Below are 17,940 nucleotides of genomic sequence, written 5' to 3'. Positions count from 1 at the left end.
GTCACTCCGCCGTCAGCCTGTTGCCTTTGCGAGATGATGACTGTCTCGTTCGCTCCACATGTCTGACAAATGAAGTGAACCACGACCAAGCTTGATTCGCGCTGATGGATGACTCCTGACCGTCGGGGATCATCTTCACGCTGGAAGCGGCTGCCAGGTCGTCCGAAAGCGCATCCCTGCCATTAGTTGCAGCTTCCCTGCAATCCGATTGGGCGACCAGACTACCCTCCTGTCAGAAGGGCCAGGGTCTAACGGGCTACTAACAACAAGCGACATTTGTATAAGTATAACGCCCGCCAAATCCAGAATGCAAACCAAGGATATTATCGCAGTCTGTGTTGTACTTGGACTTGTTCTTGTCGCAGCCATGGCACTCGTTACACGATTCTTCCTGCAGCACAAGCAGGCAAAAGCCACCACCACAACCGACGTCTTCACCACGGACGGCAAGACGGAGGGGCAGCTTCAACTCTCACACATTTCGAGCTCGTGGAAAAGACTGTTACTACCAAAGCAAGATTCGAGCAAACGCTATTGGGTGCCAAACCTGTCGGGCATCATAAAAGCCGGGGATGAGGGTCTGTTCTCCTCCGCACTATTTACCAATCTCCAAGGTCATCCTGGACAATTACCCCTCGAAAACCTGTACGATGCGTTCGCAACCGAATTGCGATCCCGACCACTTTCGGAGCGAGCGTCATACCCTGGAGACATGACGAAATTTCTGGGGCGAGCAAAGAAGCCCGCAGGGAATCTGGGGCGGTCGAAATCCATGTCGAATGTCAAGCGCGGGGAGCTTAGCCCAAAGACTGCCAGGAAGAGTTTGGATCTGTCGGCGGTTGAGATGGGTCTGGCTAGAAGTCTATCCGTGAAGAGGCCGGCGTCTGCATTGGTATCGATGCGAAGTGGGCTGCGCAATGACGATGCCCAGAAGGCTGTACAACGGTCATGGATGAAGGAGGGCCAGACGGCGAAGTATGAGGAGGGAAGGATGATTGTGAAGATAACCTCTGGAGAGCTCGCAGCGCTGTCCATCATCCTTGGAAGCCAGTTGAGTAACGAGTCCGACACAGACGCGTTGCTCGAACCCAGTGCATACGGCATCTCGATAGCGGTTACGCAGATGAAAGACGCCAAACACCATGTCACGCTCACACAACAAAGGCGCGGCAGGTCGCAACGGCACGCCTCAGGCTCAGGTGTATCCCCCCTCTTTGCAAAGCACCTTGCAGCCGGCTCCCTTCCATTCTCGCAAGACAACGTTGGTGTTCACAGCATCCTCATCACCGACGAAGCTTTCGAGGCGCTGCAGGCCGGCGCCTCCCTCTATACCCACCCATACGTCGCCCGCACCCCACAATCCAAATTCCTCGCATCCCTCCCCAGTTCCCATGAACCCAGATTCCACATCCTCGCCACATCAACCGAAGTCCACACCTCAAACACATTGTTGAACGCTATAGCAGCGCTCCCTTTCTCCGGTGGCCTTGCTCCCCTCTCATCAGTACCACTAATCAGAACCGTCCAATTCATTGCCTCCGCCGGTCTCCCTCACGCCCGCCTGCTCCAGCGCCTAGAGCAACTCATTGACAAAGTGCACCGCCACGCTCCGCAGCTTAATATCTTCGGGCCCCTCTACGAGCCCCAGAACGCCGGCCTCCTCTTCCGCGAGCGCGAACGCCTAGGTAGACTAGCCACCGATCCAACAACACCCGACTCTCTCGCCGACAAAACAGCGCGCGTATCGCGATACACCACCTTGCTCGAGCGCCTCATGGCCCTAGTCCCAGACCTAAAGTCGCAAGATGTCCTGGCTGCAGTGCAAGAAGCGACAAAGGCCGAGATACGAGCTGCGTACCAAGCAGCTGTTGCCAGCCATTCTACATCGACGCGCAGAAAGAGCAGTGTCGAGACCATTACTTCTCCCGTCTCGACACACGACACACCGCCCAATCTCCCCGCCAAATCCGCGAAACGCCAATCTACATCTTCGCGACGGAGTCCGAGGAGGCAGTCGAATCGGTCGAGTGCGTTTTCAGAGATGATGGAGACGAGTATGGTGGTTGCAGAGGATGATCAGAGTGGTAACAAGGAAAAGAGTCTGGCGAAGCAGATGGAGCAGGTGCTGAAAGCGGAGCTGCCGCTGAGTGTGGAGATGGTGGGGTTTGTGGCGCGGATGGTGCTTGTGGCGTGGAGTGTTAGTGTGCAGAGTGTGGCTTGGGGGGATGGGGAAGATGGGTTTAGGGTTCCGGATGTAGAGGCAGCGGGCAAGTTTGTTATGTCGTGATGTATGGGTACTGGTGGATTGGTTGGGATGTATCAATATTGGGGATGGGAGATGGGCTGGAGGCGTTTTTGGGGTTGGCTTTGCATTTGGGATATGTTAACGAGATACCATTCACGCTTTTTTGGTTTACAAGTCTAGTAGAGATACCAGTAGTTACTGTACAATAATCCAAAGCATCATTTTGCATACATATTTCCATCGTTCCAATGACAGCGATTGAAAAAGCGACAAAGCAAAAGTCACCCACTCCATCACTCCAGATCCGAAGGGTTCCGCCTCCTCCCTTCTAATCACACATCGCGTGCACCATTTACACGCGCTCACGAACCTGACACGATCACGAGACACATCCCTCGTCACCGTCATCATCATCATCATCATCATCACTACCAGTCCCCATCAGGAAACGATGTCCCAAGACATGAGGGGTCTATTTTCGATGCGCGGATCCGGCAACGGCTCACATCCGAACATCCCGGTATGCATGATCAGAAAAACGATTTGCATTCCGACGCAACGACGCAATGGAAGGAAAAATCCCCGAAATCGAAAAACACGGACCCGCACGGGACGAAATAGGTGGACAAGGGGTGGAAAACGGGAGAGGGAAGAATGTTGACGTCGTGGTGTGGTGCTAATCGAAATACGCTTTGATTCCCGGTTTTCAGCTCGTGGGCCTTTTTCCGATGTGGGTTTTTTGCAGAGCTTGCCCTACCTACGTTTCTATCGCAATAATGCTCCGTCTATCTCGTTCATTGGCTAGTATTGTGGGTGCGCGGAGCTACGTCGACTACACGTGAGGACAGACGAGGACAAGCACAAGCATAAAGGAAACGTTCCGCATGCATCTTCTACTCCTACAGGAATTATTGTTTAACATTGTCTTCTTCTCTACCTTTTTGTCTCCTAGTTCCTTGCCAACAGACCGGGATAGGAACATCACAGCATGATTTTAGACGTTGACTAAATTCTGCCTGAGAAGTGAGGAAGTAGAATCAAGTAAATATAATCCATATATCCTCTTGACTTAAGATCTAGTCTTCCTCTATATATGCCAAGTCTCCATCATAAGAGATTCCCATGCCATCATAACAAAACAGCGCTTTAACCCACCACTCTAAACCATACCCATCCCAGCGCAGCCAAAGGAAAAAAGAGACCAAAGTCAACAACAACAACACCCACCACCCCCTACTCCGGCCCCATAATCTCCAGCCCCCTACAAACCCCCACCCACCCCTCCCTCATCCCCTCCCACACCCTCTCCATACTCTCCTCCTCCAACCCATCCCTCTTCCTCTCCTTCCGCTCGACGCGATCCCCCGTCCCATCCGCCATCATCGCACTCACCCGATCCCTCTTCCTCTCCTTATCCAGCAACACCGACGACGTCTTCAGCCCTTTCCCATCCAACTCGCCTTTCACCTCCCACCCTTTCCGCACAGGCCCGTGTATCGTCGCCGGGGAAATAAGTGTAGAATCTAGCAGCGCGTTCCAGCGGGAGAGGTACATGCCTGGGCCGTGTGTTGTTCCTGCTGTCAATTTATTACTATTTTGTGATGAGGACGAGGACGCAGATCGCATAATACTCTCCAACCGCGTGCGACTCGTATCCTTTAGCGTCTGTAGATGCTGTTCATGCTGATCCAGCAACGTTCTCAATTCCTCCTGTTTCTCTCTTCCCAGCGATTCAAACAGGGCATGCAACGGCGCCGTCATATTCCCCGCTCCACCAACACCACCTTGTCCGTCCTCTTCCATCTGCGCAACCCGCTCATCGACGCGGAACTCTGCAAATATCCGTTTCGCATACACGAGATACTCCTGCGCCAAGCCCGGCGCATTCTTCGTAACCTGATGCAAAAATTTATGCATCGACGGCGCATGTTTCTTCAACAAGACAACAAAGTCCTCTACCGTCGGCGCATCACTAGCTTCCTGGTCCGTCACGCTCGCCGGGTCCGGAGAACTCGGTCTCGACTTGCTCGTCTCGCGGCTCTTGGGTCCAGAGGATGCCTTCTTCTTCGGCTTCGCCGTCTTGATCAGGTCCGTGATGAAAGCTTCAGCATCAGTCACGGTGCCGCTGAGATCGACCGCGTTATGAATGTCGCGGATAACAGGGTCCATGGCTGCGACGGCGTCGCGGATGGTTGAGGTGAGGACATCGGGGTTGGATTTACACAGCACTTTTGTGAGTTCTTCACGGTCGCGGATGGAGAGGTAGGTGCTGAGGTACTCCATTGCGACGCTGTGTTGATGTTCGTTGAGCGACTCCGCATCGATCTTGAACGGGGGCTCCGCGGTCTCGAGAATGACTGCCGCAATCGACTTTTCCTGCGCAACGGACTGGCTCCGCGCTGCTTCGTGTTTCTCGCGGGACGCATACACATAACTCTTGATTGCCTTGAACACCTTCTTATCCGGCGCGTTGCGTGACGCTTCCAGTTTCGTAGCCCGTTTCTGGAACTCGGTCGTGTCCCAGGCGAGGATAGTGGATATGATTTGCTGGAGCAGGTTCATGCCGTCGTTTGTGTTGTTGGTGAGGCCGATCCAGTTGGTCATTGCTGTGACGGAGAGCTTGGCCAGCACGAGCCGGACCATGCCATTGATCATGGTGGCGGCGTTGCCGACGCGCAGCGTCTGGCGGATGACGGTGTAGGGGATGAGGCGGTGCAGGTTCTCGAGCAGGCGGACGAGGTACTGCCCGTCGGGCGACATGACGAAGACGTGGTGGAGGAAGGAGGCGGCGCTGTGGTGGTTAGGTTGGTGTTGGTCGAATACAAGTAGTACTTACTTCAGCAGCATATACTCGTGGGCCGCCTGCAGACTACTCGAATGGTCCTCGAGCCGCGGCGTCGCCTTGACCTTTTCATACAGATCGTCGAGCGCATTCCCGTAAATTGCATCCTTGACCAGCTCCTCGAAGCCCTGAATGACGTCTTCGGGCTTGCTCGTGTCGTACTCCTTCTTGCTCTCCGTCTTCTTCGCCGCCGGGTATCCGCCCAGCATGCCTCTGGCCACATACTCTGCAATGCTGCTCGCGGCCGTCGCCAGCGCCTTGCGGCTCCCAATGGCGCCCTTGTCGTAGCTCTCGCTCAGTTCGGCCTCGGCCATCCTCGCCACCAGCGTCTGGATCTTGTCGGACCACCAGCTCTCGCCAAAGTTGCGGATCGCGGGGTTGCACAGCGCAAACTTGTTGAGCATGTTCTGCAGCAGCGGGCTCGTCGACTGCACGCCGTCGGCCTTGCGGAAGGGGTAGCCATAGTGGTCGATGGTCGAGGGGTACTTGAAGGCTTCGATTTCGGCGTAGACTTGGTGGTGGATCAGGATGTCGAAGAGGGCGTGTGTCTGCGCGGGGGTGAGCGGCTGGGTCGTCGTCGACATGGTTGCGGACGGCGGGCTGGGTGCGGGAGGCTATTCTGGCAAGATTCCATCGTCGGCCGTGATTGATTTGATGCATGGTTGACGCGGCGGATGCGACGCGGGGTACGTCATCGCGCCGGGCCTTGGCCGATTAGCGACGGCATCGCCCCACTACCACATGGCTCCGCGGATGGTCGCATCGCCGATACTCCTTACTTCTATTTCTATTTCTACTTCTACTTAATACCCTACTCACTTCCCCTCGGCACATCGCTCGCCCAAGGGTACGCCTCAGGCATTGCCTTCCACCCCTTCAAATCATCATAGTTCCTCGTTGTGCTCTTCCCCTGCAACACCTTTTGTACAAACGGCAAAACATCCGCGTACCCGTTCATATCACAGTGCCCGCCAGACGGTATACTCATGCCCAGCTTCTCACCCACGCCCAGCCAGTTATACACAGTCTTGGCCGCCGGGAATGTGACTTGAGCCGTGCCTTTGGAGTCTGTGAACTGGTCGTTGGCGTTTTGCGAGAGGATGACTGCGCGGGGAGCGATGGCTGCGACGATGGTGTGGGCGTCGTAAGGTAGTTGGGTGGATTTGCCGACGAATTGTGAGATACCAGAGGACGTCCACCATCCTGCTCCTGATTTCTGGAATGAATCCGTTAGTACGGCCAGTTTCTCGGGCATCGGTGCGGGATCGTGAAGGTGGAGTAACTCACAGCGTTTTCCAGATTCTCTCCCTGTCCGCTCAAGCTGTACCGGTAAGGCCCGGCGCCTTGGACGCCAGAGCACATGGGCATCGTAACAGCGATACGCTCATCAAACAGCCCAGCCGCCAACGCTGCCTTGCCCAGACGCGAACACCCCGTGACCCCAGATCTACTTGCATCAATCTCCGGCACCTTGAGCTCAATGCCATCAAGCACGCGATGGAATCCCCACGCCCACGCCGTCAAAACACCTAGAACATATCAGCACGCATCCAAAACAGTGAACAAGCACATAACCCACCAATATCCCTGCCACCATACAACGTCCAAAACACCCCACTCTTACTATTACTATCCGCCGCCACCCTCGTATAATCAAACGTCACCACCGCGATCCCCGCATTCACATAGCTCTTCGTATCCATGCCGCCAATCGAAATCACAACAGGAAACGGACCGCTCCCACCCGGTAAATTCAGCGTCGCGGATATACTACCCGTCTTCCCGCCTGCGGTCACGCTAACAGTCAATGTATTCCCGCTCCGTGTCGCTGACACCGTTTCTTGAGCGTGGTTCGGATAGTATCCGTATTGGTATTCTTGCAGCAGCTTGAGGATCTCGGGTTGTCGGCATTGGAGCCATTCGGTTGGACTTTGGACGCGGGTTTTGCTGTCGAGGTAGAGAAAGGGGTCTGGCATGGTTTTGATAGAAGGGAAGGCGGCGGCTTTGGGCATGGGGTTGGGGGTTGGGGGACATGTTGTGTTTGTTTGGCGGGGGAGGAGGTCGAGGTGGTGCGGGCTGGTGGGTGCTAGAGGTGTGCTGCTGGCTGTGATTGCCAAGGGCAGGATTGTGAGGAATGAGGTGCGCATTTTGGTGCCTAGTGTTGAGGTGATGGACTGCGAGATATCGATGATGGAGCGATGGGACGGCGGTTGTGGCAGGAGTCGAGAGAACCCAAAGTGTGAGTCTTTCGGACCAAAGGCTACGTTCAGTGGATACGAAGTATTGTCGTTTCGTGATCTAAATCACCCGCAAACAATGTACGTAACAATCCTTGTATATGAAGCCTAGCATCTGCATGATCCAGCTTTTCGCCAAGAACCACCACTGCCGTGCTGCAACGGCACTTTGTCCCAGCCAAGTTATATCAATTTGTCCGATCATCTCCTTTATTGATATCACAAGGCCACGCAGCTTCGCGCTGTTTGTGGGGCTCTCATATAGCCGTGCTCCGGATAAAGAGAATCGCCAATATGTAGCTGCGCTGCACAGGGTCCGTATACGCGAGAGGCATCGACAGAACACATGCTCGGGACGATTTCTTGCGGGTAAAGGTAAGCATCTTAGTGACCAGCGACTTCTCACTGACCGACTAAGACTTTCCCGCTGATGACCTCTATGATGCATCCTTGTTGTCTTCTCGGTCGTACACAAAGACTCCGCAGTGCCTAGATCGACCTTGGCCATCAACATACGGCTGTACTTTGAAGCTGCGCAAACTTCCAAGTGACGGCGTTGGCGGTTTTCCTAGCATCCGAAGACTAAGATCAGGAGCCTCTATGTACACATCGTCACCCGAATATATGCGCAATCCAGACTCGTCGTGCGCTTCCACGGAAGCGGCGTTTTCATCACTGCCTCGTTTGCAGAGCGGAATTGTCTCTCTCATGCATGCTAGCTGGACAAGTGATGCAAAAGGAAAAATGACGTTCCATGCTTGTGCGTCTCGATTGTAGCTTACTGAGCAGCCGTGTGAGCTTTTAATTGCTTCTTTGCTCGTAAGGTATAACTTCTCTTCGATTACGATTTCGCATCTGTTGTAATGTAGTGTAGACCCGTTTTCTGAGTTATGGACGCGAGAGCAAGTTCCCGGTAATATGGTTATGGAAATGCGACCGACTTCTGATTGACAGAGCGCCATCATGCGTATGTCGACTGCCATGGGATTACCGCTCCCAACGACACTGTCTAGTGATTTCAATATCATCATTTGACTGTCGTGGAGAGACTTGTGTGTCGATAAGGAGAGAGTTCCGAACAACTGCTTTTCTACCACGGCTGGATTTGGTTCTGACAGGTTCAGCACCCTGTGGAGGAGCCTGATGACGCAGAGGCAGAAGGTGTTGCTGCATGCTTTCAAGACTCGCTTGGCCAGGTCATCGTTCGAGATGTCGTAGTCGACCTCAAGGTCTGAGCCCTCGCCGCATACGCCCAGTAAGGAAAAGACGCGATCGCAGCGATTCTGGCATCCTTTCTTGGAGAAAAATTGCAAAAGGTAAATGAGGCTCCTGCCCTTCCATTGATGCGAAAGATTCGTAAAGTACACTGGGAAGGTTATGAGATATGGAAAATCGGTACGTTCCTCCTCCCATGACGGCTGCCGGCGGTCAATTTCCTCGTTGCCTGCCATGAAGGTGATGGAGCGTGCCAGACCGACTTCTTGAGTTATCCAAGCGCGGCGCCAATACTGGCTTGCGAAGAAATCTGATGTACCCGGGCGGTAGTCCTCGATATGCGAAGTGTCTAATATGAGGGGCTCCGTTCTCCCGCGAAGGAATCTGGCGATTCTTTCTTCGTCGCCAAGCCATGAGATCACTTTGACCGCATGGCTAAATATGTGCCCCATCTGCTGCACTTGATGTGATCTTTCAGAATTATTCGATTGATCGATACACAGCGCGTCGATCCAGAGCCATTCACTGCAAATATGCGGCTTCTTCCTCGCTGAGTTCAGGAATGCATACAGGTTTCGACGAACCAGGAAGAGTCGTCCGGCTAACCTGATCGAGAGGTTGGCCCGTTCCTCACCCCATACGTATGAGAGACAGATGTAGGTGCTTTTGGTTGAGGCATGGCGAATCTCCAATTGGATTTGTCCGTCCGAGGACAGGTCTGGGCGGACACGTATCAGTCGGATGGAAGGCGAGTTAAGGTCCAGAGGCCAGTGCTGGTAACAAGGCTGGACACTCTGTGGCGAGACCACTTTTGGCGCAAGAGTTTCCTCATTGTCTGCTGGCCGCCGAAGACATTTCAACATGCTCAGCAGGCTGCTGCCTGGAGCTCGATAGCCAGGCGTGTTCTGGTTGCGGCGCCTCCAGGTTTTTGCGAGGTTCGTTTGGTCGCTAACTTCGTCTTGCAGACTCGGTCGGATCATCTTGACACTATCAGTACGGGGAAGAATGCTGTGCGACATGGAATAGTCTTCGAAGGATTAAGCGAAGAGATAAGGGCGCTCGAGACTGCGAGGCTATGCTGCTGCGCTGAATGTGCGGGGCAGTTCAGCGCTGCTGCATAAGCCATTCGTAACCTGGTCAGCCGTGCAAACACGCCACATTTCGTGTTGAAAGCATGCATTGTTGTTGAAATGCCTCTGAGTCTGTATTGGAGGTTATTACTCGGAAGCATGCAGAGTAGTTGAAGGCTTATTCTGTTGCACTAGTACGAGTGTTAGAAAAGCTTAGCTACACAGATTAGTTCAAATTTTGGAGGCATCGGTTGTGATGCGCAACGAAATTGTGGGAGGCCGTATTCTAGAGATAAGCCTCGCCCACGTCATGAATTGGAGTTTGTAGCAGATTGATCGCACGTGACAGCGCGTTGACGCGTACCTTCCTCAAGACAATGGTGCGAGGGAACATGCAAAGATCAGAAAAGCAACGATCATGCAAAGCTTACAAAGATACAGGTGTCATGCTAGAGCGTAAGAAGTTGGGAGGATGCACGACAATGATGTCAACACGGCCCAAGCTCTTATCAGTGCGGGGAGCACGTCGTACAGCTAGGCATCCTCGTAAACATGAGACTTCATCATTTATCTTCAACCACCAACATGGTGCTTTTGGCTTCCCTTCTGTTTGTTGCTTTGGCAGGAGCCAAATGCTTTGAACCTGATATTGCGCATCCGCCGCCTGAGTACAATATCCACGATCCTCTTCTTCAAGAAGCATTCGCGTCTATCAATACAGCGCTTACGGTAGCTGTGGCAGCACCAGAACATGCTCGAAGCTCTTTCTCTGTAGAGATCACTTCATCGGAAGAAACGCTATGGTCGTACCATCACACGGCGCGCGAACGCAATGTCTCTCGCCCAGATATCCCTGAAGTCAATGGCGACGCGTTGTATCGCATCGCCAGCATAACGAAGACCTTCACCGTCCTCGGTATCCTGTACCAGCACGCCGCTGGCAACTTGAGTTTAGATGCCACGGTGAATACTTATCTCAAAGAACTAGGAGAGAAGTCGGATGGTGGCATACCATGGAAGGACATCACCTTGCGTAGTCTGGCTAGCCAGCTCAGCGGCCTTCCGCGGGATTGTAAGCTGCCGTCTGATAATGAACACAATCTGTTTGAAGGGTGCCAGACAGAGAAAGGTACGCATGCTGATTCCTTCGATTAGGGGCTCAAGGCGATTTGATCAACGAGAACTACGAACAACTCGATCCAAGTTACCTGGGCCTACCGCCTGGTGTCTCACGGAAAGGGTTGCCACATTGTGATGAGTATTCGCCAAATTTCGAGACGCCTTGCACAGCCAAAGGTTCGCTTCTCAGCGTCTATGTGCCGAGACAGAATACTGACGCAGAATGCCTAGATTTGTTCCAGCAGGTCAACAAGCTCGCGCCACTTTTCGCACCCAACCAGAAATCTACCTACTCAAATCTCGCGTTTGAGCTACTTGGACTCGTTCTCTCACGGGTAGCAAACCGTACCTATGAGAGTTATGTCGACGAAGCTATATTCAAGCCTTTGAACATGTCGACCAGCACCCTCTCCAAACCCGCCGACTCTGCTGGCGTCATTCCGGCTGGCCCACAGTTTTGGGATGTACAAGAGGGCGTTCAAAATCCCACAGGCGGCATCTATAGTTCCTCGAGCGATCTGTCCAAATATATCCGCTACGTCTTGACTCATTTCAACGCCATTACCCACGCGATCAATTGGCTGCACCCCGTCTCCCATTCTCACGGATCCAATTCTTTTTACGGTATGCCATGGGAGATATTTACAACAGACCGCATACTCAAAGACTCGAGTCGCACTGTACGCGTCGTAACCAAGGGCGGAGGATTGCCAGGCTACACTTCCATCATCATGGCAGTGCCAGAGTACAACCTAGGCATCACCATTCTTGTCGCCGGCCCTAGAAAGATCTTTGCTAAAACCCAAAGCATTGTTTTGACGACCATAGTGCAAGCAGCCGAGCAGGTTGCCATCCGACAATTGGGTGATCGCTACGCTGGTACATACAGCGCTACAGACCCAGAGCTGAACTCTACAGTGAGACTGATAGCCGACCACCGTGGTCTTGTTATCACAACGTGGATATCGAACGGAACGGATGTCTTCCAGTCACCCATTGTCAAAGATAGCGTGCCGGAGCACTACTACACACAACTCAGCCCCACACTCCTCTACCGCGACGAGGAGAATCAGCGAGGCGAAGAGTGGCGCGCGATGTTCGTTGAGGAGCGTGGTGGGCCCTCGGACGACGTCTGCATCGAAAATTGGGACATGTCCTCTTACGCAGGTATACCTCTGAACGCAGCAGTGTTCTGGGATGAGCAAGAGGATGGCCACTTTGAGAAGCTGGAACTGTCGGCCTTCAGAGTCAACCTCACCAGAGTGGACGAGAAGAACGGAAAAGATAGGGATCATGATCAACAAGAAGTGATGGAGCTCTGATACCTGACACGGCATGGCGGCCTGGTTGTAGTCGCGCGTTGTACACGAATCATGGCTGATCGATCTTATGCAAGCCACCGCAGCTAGAACCAGGTGGCTAGATCATACACAGTTTGAACTTCCCCTAGAACACTGTGCAAAGACAGCTTCGCGAAGGCTCGCGTATCTTTCTACCAACGGCGCTTGCATTTGCCGTGACCAAAAAGAGTCGGTTCCATCGCAGCGACTGAAGTCGGCAGGCTGCACTAGTGTTTCTAGTCACGATTAAAGTCTGTGCTAAGAAAGATCTACATGCGAAGCTAAACTCTAATTCTAGTATGCAGGGAAAACCCACGTTTTCCGCTGACATGATTGCCATCATCAAGCCGCAAGATAACGTTCTTTATCGGATTCACATATCTCCGGTCAGACTCGCTCTTGCTGCAGGTTGAGGATCTTTCCGCTAGCCAAGCCACTGGGTTGGAGCCGTCATGGGTAATGAACGCAAGTCTTGTGGCGACATAAGAAACACCAGAGGGATCGCCACGTCTAAACAACGGATCAGGTTCATGCTGCATTCAACCCATCGTGATGCCCAACACGGCAACAGTCATTAGTATAGTAAATATATATGTGTTCACACATACCATCTCCGAGAATCTCATTTAGCGTACGTCATCTCCTAGCGGCCTGTCCTGCACTCGACTACACAACTACCTCATCTTCAAGGTATGTGAATCCACACGACACAGCCAACGTATCACACCATAACAAGAGGCAAAATGTCGGAGGGTTTCTCCCTCATCAGGCGCAATTTCCACGTGGATTTTGCCGTAGCAGCGGCACGCGTCTGCGAACCAAGGTTAGGGCAGAGTCTAGCTCACAGACTGCCGATTGCGCCCGAGCAACGCCAACATTGTGTGGCGCGCCTCATGGAGTCAGCTCCGTGACGGATACTGCAGCTCCACTAATTTGGCCTTGTAACATACTAACGGCGGCCTGCTGTGCGCGCGGAGGCTAGGAGTCTGACACTGATGTGCTCCCAATTGCCGCGCACAGTAACATTCAGCCCCCTGGTCATAACGCCTTGGTTCCTGTGGGATTATGAAGGGCCCTTGTTCACATGCGAACTGTTGTCGCTTATCGTGTTTCCTTATTCCTCCTTCCTCTTTCGCATCCGAGGTAGATTGTACTGCCTCTTCTTGAAAAGCGCCTTGTCTCGATACGGTCCATTGGAAAAAGGTACCCCGCGTACGGCGCCGTCTGATGCGGTTTTCGATATGAAGTTCTTCTCGGCATTACTGCTCCTCGTCTTTGCGCCGCTGTCGTTTGCGCAAAGTCACAACGGAACTGACATCCTCGCCCTTGCGGTCAAGAACCTGCCTCCATGCGCGGTATGCCAATCCTGTCAATATAAAAGAACCCAAAACTGATGAGATGTAGCTAAATTGCACATTAACAATCGTCACGGCGTCACCATGCGAGCTCACAGACTTTGATTGCATAAAAGGCGACGCGACGCTGTTGGACGACCTCACCAAATGTGTGCTAGCTGGGTGTAAGCCAAAGGACGCACTGAGTAAGTTTTTACCGATTCCCTCGTAGCGGAATATTCGCTAATCGAATCCGTAGCGGCAAAGAGGTTTCTCGCAGACATGATGAATGCGCCGGTTCGTAACAACACAATACAAGGAACGATAAGCACATTAGTCGCTGGAATAGCGTCTCTGATCGCCTTCATTCTACGTGCTGTTGCACGTCTTCCCTGGTTCGGAGGAAACTGGGGGTTGGACGATTGGGTGATGACCGGATCTATGGTACTCATCGTCCCGCTTTCGATATGCGCATACATTCTGAACCAAATCGGCATGGGACAAGATATGTGGTATGTGCCATTTGACAACATTACAAAGATCCTCGAGGTACGTTGCCAAGATTTGCATATCCTGAAACTTGGATCTAACAAAATTTGGTTTAGATCTTCTACTACACTGAGTTGCTATACCTGGCGTCGGTCGCATTAACAAAGATAGCGATTTTGCTCTTCTACCTCCGCATCTTTCCTCACCAGGGCCTTCGACGCATCATCTATGCCACGATAGTCGTCTGCATCATGTACATCATCGGCTTCGTGACAGCGACCGCGCTGCAATGCCTCCCAATCCGCATCGCCTGGGAATACTGGGACGGCGAGCACCACGGACAATGCATCAATCTCAACGCCGACGCCTGGGCATCCGCTGCAGTCAACATCATTCTCGATCTGGTTGTCATTATTCTACCCATGCGAGAACTCAGCAAGCTCGCCATGAGCCGCCGTCGCAAGTTTGGCGTCATGCTCATGTTTTTCGGCGGAGGCTTGTATGTTCACTTCTCTTGACGCTTTTCTTCAGATGTGTGCTAACAGAGACCTAGTGTCACCATTGTCAGTATCGTCCGACTAAAATTCATGATCCAGTTCGCCCAAAAGACCAATGTTACCTGGGACTACCTCCCGATTGGATACTGGTCTGCGGTTGAAGCTCAAGTCGGTGCTATCATCGCTTGCCTACCCGCCATCCGTCAACTGGCACGCTCAGTCCGCGAACGCATCTGGCCAAATAAGGAGACAGTGAATAATTACTACTTTGAAGAGAACTCTGGAAACAGCAGCAACAAGTCCAAGCAAAGCAGTGCCAGCAAAGACCTCAAGTACCACTTTTGGCTACCGAAAACGGATCGCTCGGAGCTGAGCACGCTAGGGTTGAGTCGATCTGACAAGGAGGATTTTGTCCGGCTGGACGATTATGAGATGGGCGCTGGCAAGGGCGCGAAGGAAGGTGATGTAGAGACTGGGAACGGTATTCTAGGACGGAGTTCTTCGGACGGATCGCTGGATCGATCATTCAAGTCGGAAGAGGATATTCAACCGCTGGCGGCAGGACCGGATCCCGTTGTAGGATCGCCGTTGGGAGGCATCATGGTGCAGAACGAGTATAGCGTTAACCGGGGGAGTCCGCATCCGTCGGACATACAGGCTTTGCCGCCGTACCATCCCAAAGGGAACAGGTTGATGGATGCACGGAGGTGGTTTTGAATTTGACAGCGATTTCTTATGATGTACGAAATGCGGAATACCCAGTTGTACTTTACTTGTAATGGATTGGAAAGCACCATGTCGCTTGGAATAAGTATTAGCACTTGTGCGATGCTGTGACTTTTCAGCTGTGCGATACTTTTTCGAGAGAGCCTTTCTTTTGAGTACGTAATATAAGGATGTGAGAAGCTATAAGTAGCTCGTCAGTCATAGACCATCGTAATGCTGCAGCTAGAGAGATAGTAAGTACGGTACCATTTCATGGTGGCGCGCACATAGCGACTGTATGCGATGCTCTTGTCGTCTGCGCATCGTACAAAAATGCTCCTTGAAAAGCCATCACCCTCGATACGAGACGCAATATCAAGTAACCCCTCGCGAGCACGGTCAGAGCTGCCCCGCTGTATAGAAGCCAAATAGTCGAGCTCTTTGAGACAATAGTAACAACAAACCATCCGACATTCGCGCACCGGCTCCCTGACCCGCCGGCATGCCCTCGCCCACTTACTGCACTACTACACGGGTCAGGAGAAAGGAATGGTGGCCACGGTAAATAATGACTCGTAACACTACACTAGTGTAGGGAGTTGAGTAGAAGTGGTCCGGCCCACTCCGGCTCGGTAGATCATACTTCACAGCGAATGCTTAGTGACGGACTGTGAGACTTCCGCGGTGGGTTGGGATGAGAAAACACGACTATCTTTGGGTAGGCTGGGAGCGTTCGCATTTTGTGTTACAATCCAGTGAGATAGAGCTCTGGTACTTGTTTGTCTGGACGGCATTCAGTCTGTTTTCGGGTTGGGCAGCATGATGCTCTATCTGTACAGTAAATGAGCCTTGCAAGTCACCCGTTGACCATGTCTCGATGTGCCTCGTTCTGGACCTTCTCCCACATCCGATCAATTCTCTGCACGATGCCGTCTTCCAGCGGCCCAAGACTGAAACACATTACCATCTCTTCCGTCTGCATGAGCGTGCTTGAAGAGAAGATGATAGCATCCCCATATTCTACTTTCAACGCGCTGTGGTATCTGGCCCATCGTGTCGCCAGATCTGACCGAGAACTCCCCGCAGCCTCGGCAATGCTCTTCCATTCCTCGAGGCAGTCCAGTAGCGGATCTTTGCAGTACAACCGACGAAGCAATGGGCCGATCCCACTCTTGGGATTAAAACGTCCTTTCCCATCGAGGATGTCCTGTTTACTCTTCGCAAGAAAGCCGCTGGCCTGTGGTCCGAATGCGTAAAACGAGATATTCAACCTCCGAAGCGTAGGCAGCAATTCCGTTTCTGCTCTGCGGCTGATGGGATTGTAACTTCCTTGGAAGACAGTAGGAAGAACGTAATTGTTAGCCACGCAGTAGTCGTAAATCTCTTCTACATCTTTCGCGAGATAATTCGACAGCCCAAATTGCCGAAAGACACCGTCTTCATAGAGTTCTTGGATACCGGCCAGCGTCTCCGCAATGGGTATCGTTTTGTCGGGCATGTGTATGTAAAAAAATGTTTACTTGCTTCATGCCCAGACGTTCCAGCGATTCTTTTGCGCGTCGCACAATCTCGGTGCGACCAAGCGCCCCAGGGACCGCGCCGCCTACGGCCTTCGTATCGATGGTAAAGGTTTCGCCAGCCTTGAGGAGTCCGAGAGTCTTTTCGCTCTGGCCGTATAGTTGCGCTGTATCGAGATGCAAGACGTTTCCGCATCGTAAAATGTCTAGGACTTGTTGCCCAGCCTCGATGGTTTTGAATGACCGCTCGGGGCTGAAAGTTGCTACTCCGTAGATGCACGGCACGCCACTTTTGGTATTGGAAGACATTGATAATATGGTTTATGGATATACTGACGGGTTTCTAGAAACTGTATCTAGTAGGCCGGAAACTTGCCTTGAATGCAGAGAGCGAGTAATTATACATGCCTGGGTGACTGTAACATGCCGTCCCGTTGCCTGTAAGCTTACATGCCCATTTTCATCGCTGCGACATCGATTGTACATGGCGGATTAATTATACCCCTCTTTGACAGCGTCCCAGCCTGTATACTGATGAGGGGTTGCTTGGCAGGCCACGCGTAGATTGTTGTGGTGAGCACTGCCGGTACCGTAGCCGCCACGCGTCCTTCCCGGCGCACAGGATCATGGTTGTGGACACATATATGAATGTTCCCCAGCTCGGGACCTGTTATTTCACATCTCTTATAGTGCTTCTGACCTTGTGATGTATTCAATTGGTTTCTAGGAAGCTAGAATAGAATATAGAGTCGCGCTCTTCTGTTGTTGAGGAGAGTAGAGTAGAGAGTGGTCGCATCCCTGGTTTTATTGCGTGCCTCGGCTCGCTCCTTATCTTATCGCAACGCGTCCCTGTATCGTTCACCCGTGATCGCTTAAGCCGTTGTAATCCCAATCCTATTGCAGACTTTAGCTGGATCCTAGAGCGGATTGACAAACTCGGTCTTGCATACGTCACTATATTGCAAGCAAGAACAGATATTATCATCTCTTCCGATGAGCGTATAAAAGTGGTATTGGACGCGGCACGTAAACGCGGCGTGCCAGAAGACAAGCTGGAAGACGAAGTCTCGGTGCGATCGTTCCGGCCAGTATAAAAAAATACCCCGCTGTTTTCGAGCGGACATTTCGACGCGGAAAATTGGATTGAGCCTATGGAGAAGGGAGAGCTGGACGGCATCGTGTTTGGGAGGTTGTTTATCAGTAATCCGGATTTAGTCCAGAGGCTAATGAATGGTTGGCCACTGGCTCCGTGGGATAAGACTACCTTCTATCAAGGAGGAACAAAAGGTCATGTAGACTACCCTGCTTGGAATCATCAAGCTGCTTTATA

At 52.4% G+C, this 17,940-nt stretch overlaps 5 protein-coding genes across 5 annotated transcripts; 3 read left to right on the top strand and 2 right to left on the bottom strand.

The window, feature by feature from the left end:
* Positions 1 to 325: 325 nt before the first annotated feature.
* ACET3X_005686 (uncharacterized protein) lies at positions 326 to 2,445 on the top strand. The gene has a single exon (XM_069452391.1). It carries the CDS (start codon positions 368 to 370, stop codon positions 2,285 to 2,287), a length of 1,920 nt encoding a protein of 639 aa, XP_069306046.1. The 5' UTR covers positions 326 to 367; the 3' UTR covers positions 2,288 to 2,445.
* A 794-nt stretch (positions 2,446 to 3,239) lies between these two features.
* ACET3X_005685 (uncharacterized protein) lies at positions 3,240 to 5,671 on the bottom strand (the record flags this gene model as incomplete). Its single annotated transcript, XM_069452380.1, has 4 exons — positions 3,240 to 3,257; positions 3,638 to 3,822; positions 3,877 to 5,036; positions 5,082 to 5,671. The coding sequence occupies 4 exons, from the start codon at positions 5,669 to 5,671 to the stop codon at positions 3,240 to 3,242; spliced, it is 1,953 nt and encodes a 650-aa protein (XP_069306045.1).
* Positions 5,672 to 5,898: 227 nt separating this feature from the next.
* On the bottom strand, positions 5,899 to 7,234 carry ACET3X_005684 (uncharacterized protein; the record flags this gene model as incomplete). Its single annotated transcript, XM_069452369.1, has 3 exons — positions 5,899 to 6,303; positions 6,375 to 6,616; positions 6,667 to 7,234. 3 exons carry the CDS (start codon positions 7,232 to 7,234, stop codon positions 5,899 to 5,901), a joined length of 1,215 nt encoding a protein of 404 aa, XP_069306044.1.
* A 2,928-nt stretch (positions 7,235 to 10,162) lies between these two features.
* Positions 10,163 to 12,670, top strand: ACET3X_005683 (uncharacterized protein). The gene is made up of 3 exons (XM_069452358.1): positions 10,163 to 10,681; positions 10,765 to 10,905; positions 10,960 to 12,670. The coding sequence occupies exons 1-3, from the start codon at positions 10,195 to 10,197 to the stop codon at positions 12,048 to 12,050; spliced, it is 1,719 nt and encodes a 572-aa protein (XP_069306043.1). The 5' UTR covers positions 10,163 to 10,194; the 3' UTR covers positions 12,051 to 12,670.
* Positions 12,671 to 13,068: 398 nt separating this feature from the next.
* ACET3X_005682 (uncharacterized protein) lies at positions 13,069 to 15,148 on the top strand. The gene is made up of 5 exons (XM_069452347.1): positions 13,069 to 13,423; positions 13,473 to 13,608; positions 13,662 to 13,951; positions 14,008 to 14,390; positions 14,445 to 15,148. Exons 1-5 carry the CDS (start codon positions 13,310 to 13,312, stop codon positions 15,103 to 15,105), a joined length of 1,584 nt encoding a protein of 527 aa, XP_069306042.1. The 5' UTR covers positions 13,069 to 13,309; the 3' UTR covers positions 15,106 to 15,148.
* The last annotated feature ends 2,792 nt before the right edge of the window (positions 15,149 to 17,940 follow it).

The sequence above is a fragment of the Alternaria dauci genome, chromosome 5 (genome assembly GCF_042100115.1).
Source record: "Alternaria dauci strain A2016 chromosome 5, whole genome shotgun sequence".
Taxonomy (NCBI): Eukaryota; Fungi; Ascomycota; class Dothideomycetes; order Pleosporales; family Pleosporaceae; genus Alternaria; species Alternaria dauci.
This window is presented reverse-complemented; position numbering and strand designations above follow the sequence as displayed.

What these genes read in the sequence shown, in the direction of transcription:
- ACET3X_005686 (XM_069452391.1), top strand. Translation starts at nt 368, where the DNA reads ATGGCACTCGTTACACGATTCTTCCTGCAGCACAAGCAGGCAAAAGCC.
- ACET3X_005683 (XM_069452358.1), top strand. Translation starts at nt 10,195, where the DNA reads ATGGTGCTTTTGGCTTCCCTTCTGTTTGTTGCTTTGGCAGGAGCCAAA. An exon ending in CAGCGGCCTTCCGCGGGATT is followed by an intron (nt 10,682 to 10,764) that starts GTAAGCTGCCGT and finishes TCCTTCGATTAG; the next exon opens with GGGCTCAAGGCGATTTGATC. An exon ending in GACGCCTTGCACAGCCAAAG is followed by an intron (nt 10,906 to 10,959) that starts GTTCGCTTCTCA and finishes CAGAATGCCTAG; the next exon opens with ATTTGTTCCAGCAGGTCAAC.
- ACET3X_005682 (XM_069452347.1), top strand. Translation starts at nt 13,310, where the DNA reads ATGAAGTTCTTCTCGGCATTACTGCTCCTCGTCTTTGCGCCGCTGTCG. An exon ending in AGAACCTGCCTCCATGCGCG is followed by an intron (nt 13,424 to 13,472) that starts GTATGCCAATCC and finishes GATGAGATGTAG; the next exon opens with CTAAATTGCACATTAACAAT. An exon ending in ACATTACAAAGATCCTCGAG is followed by an intron (nt 13,952 to 14,007) that starts GTACGTTGCCAA and finishes AATTTGGTTTAG; the next exon opens with ATCTTCTACTACACTGAGTT.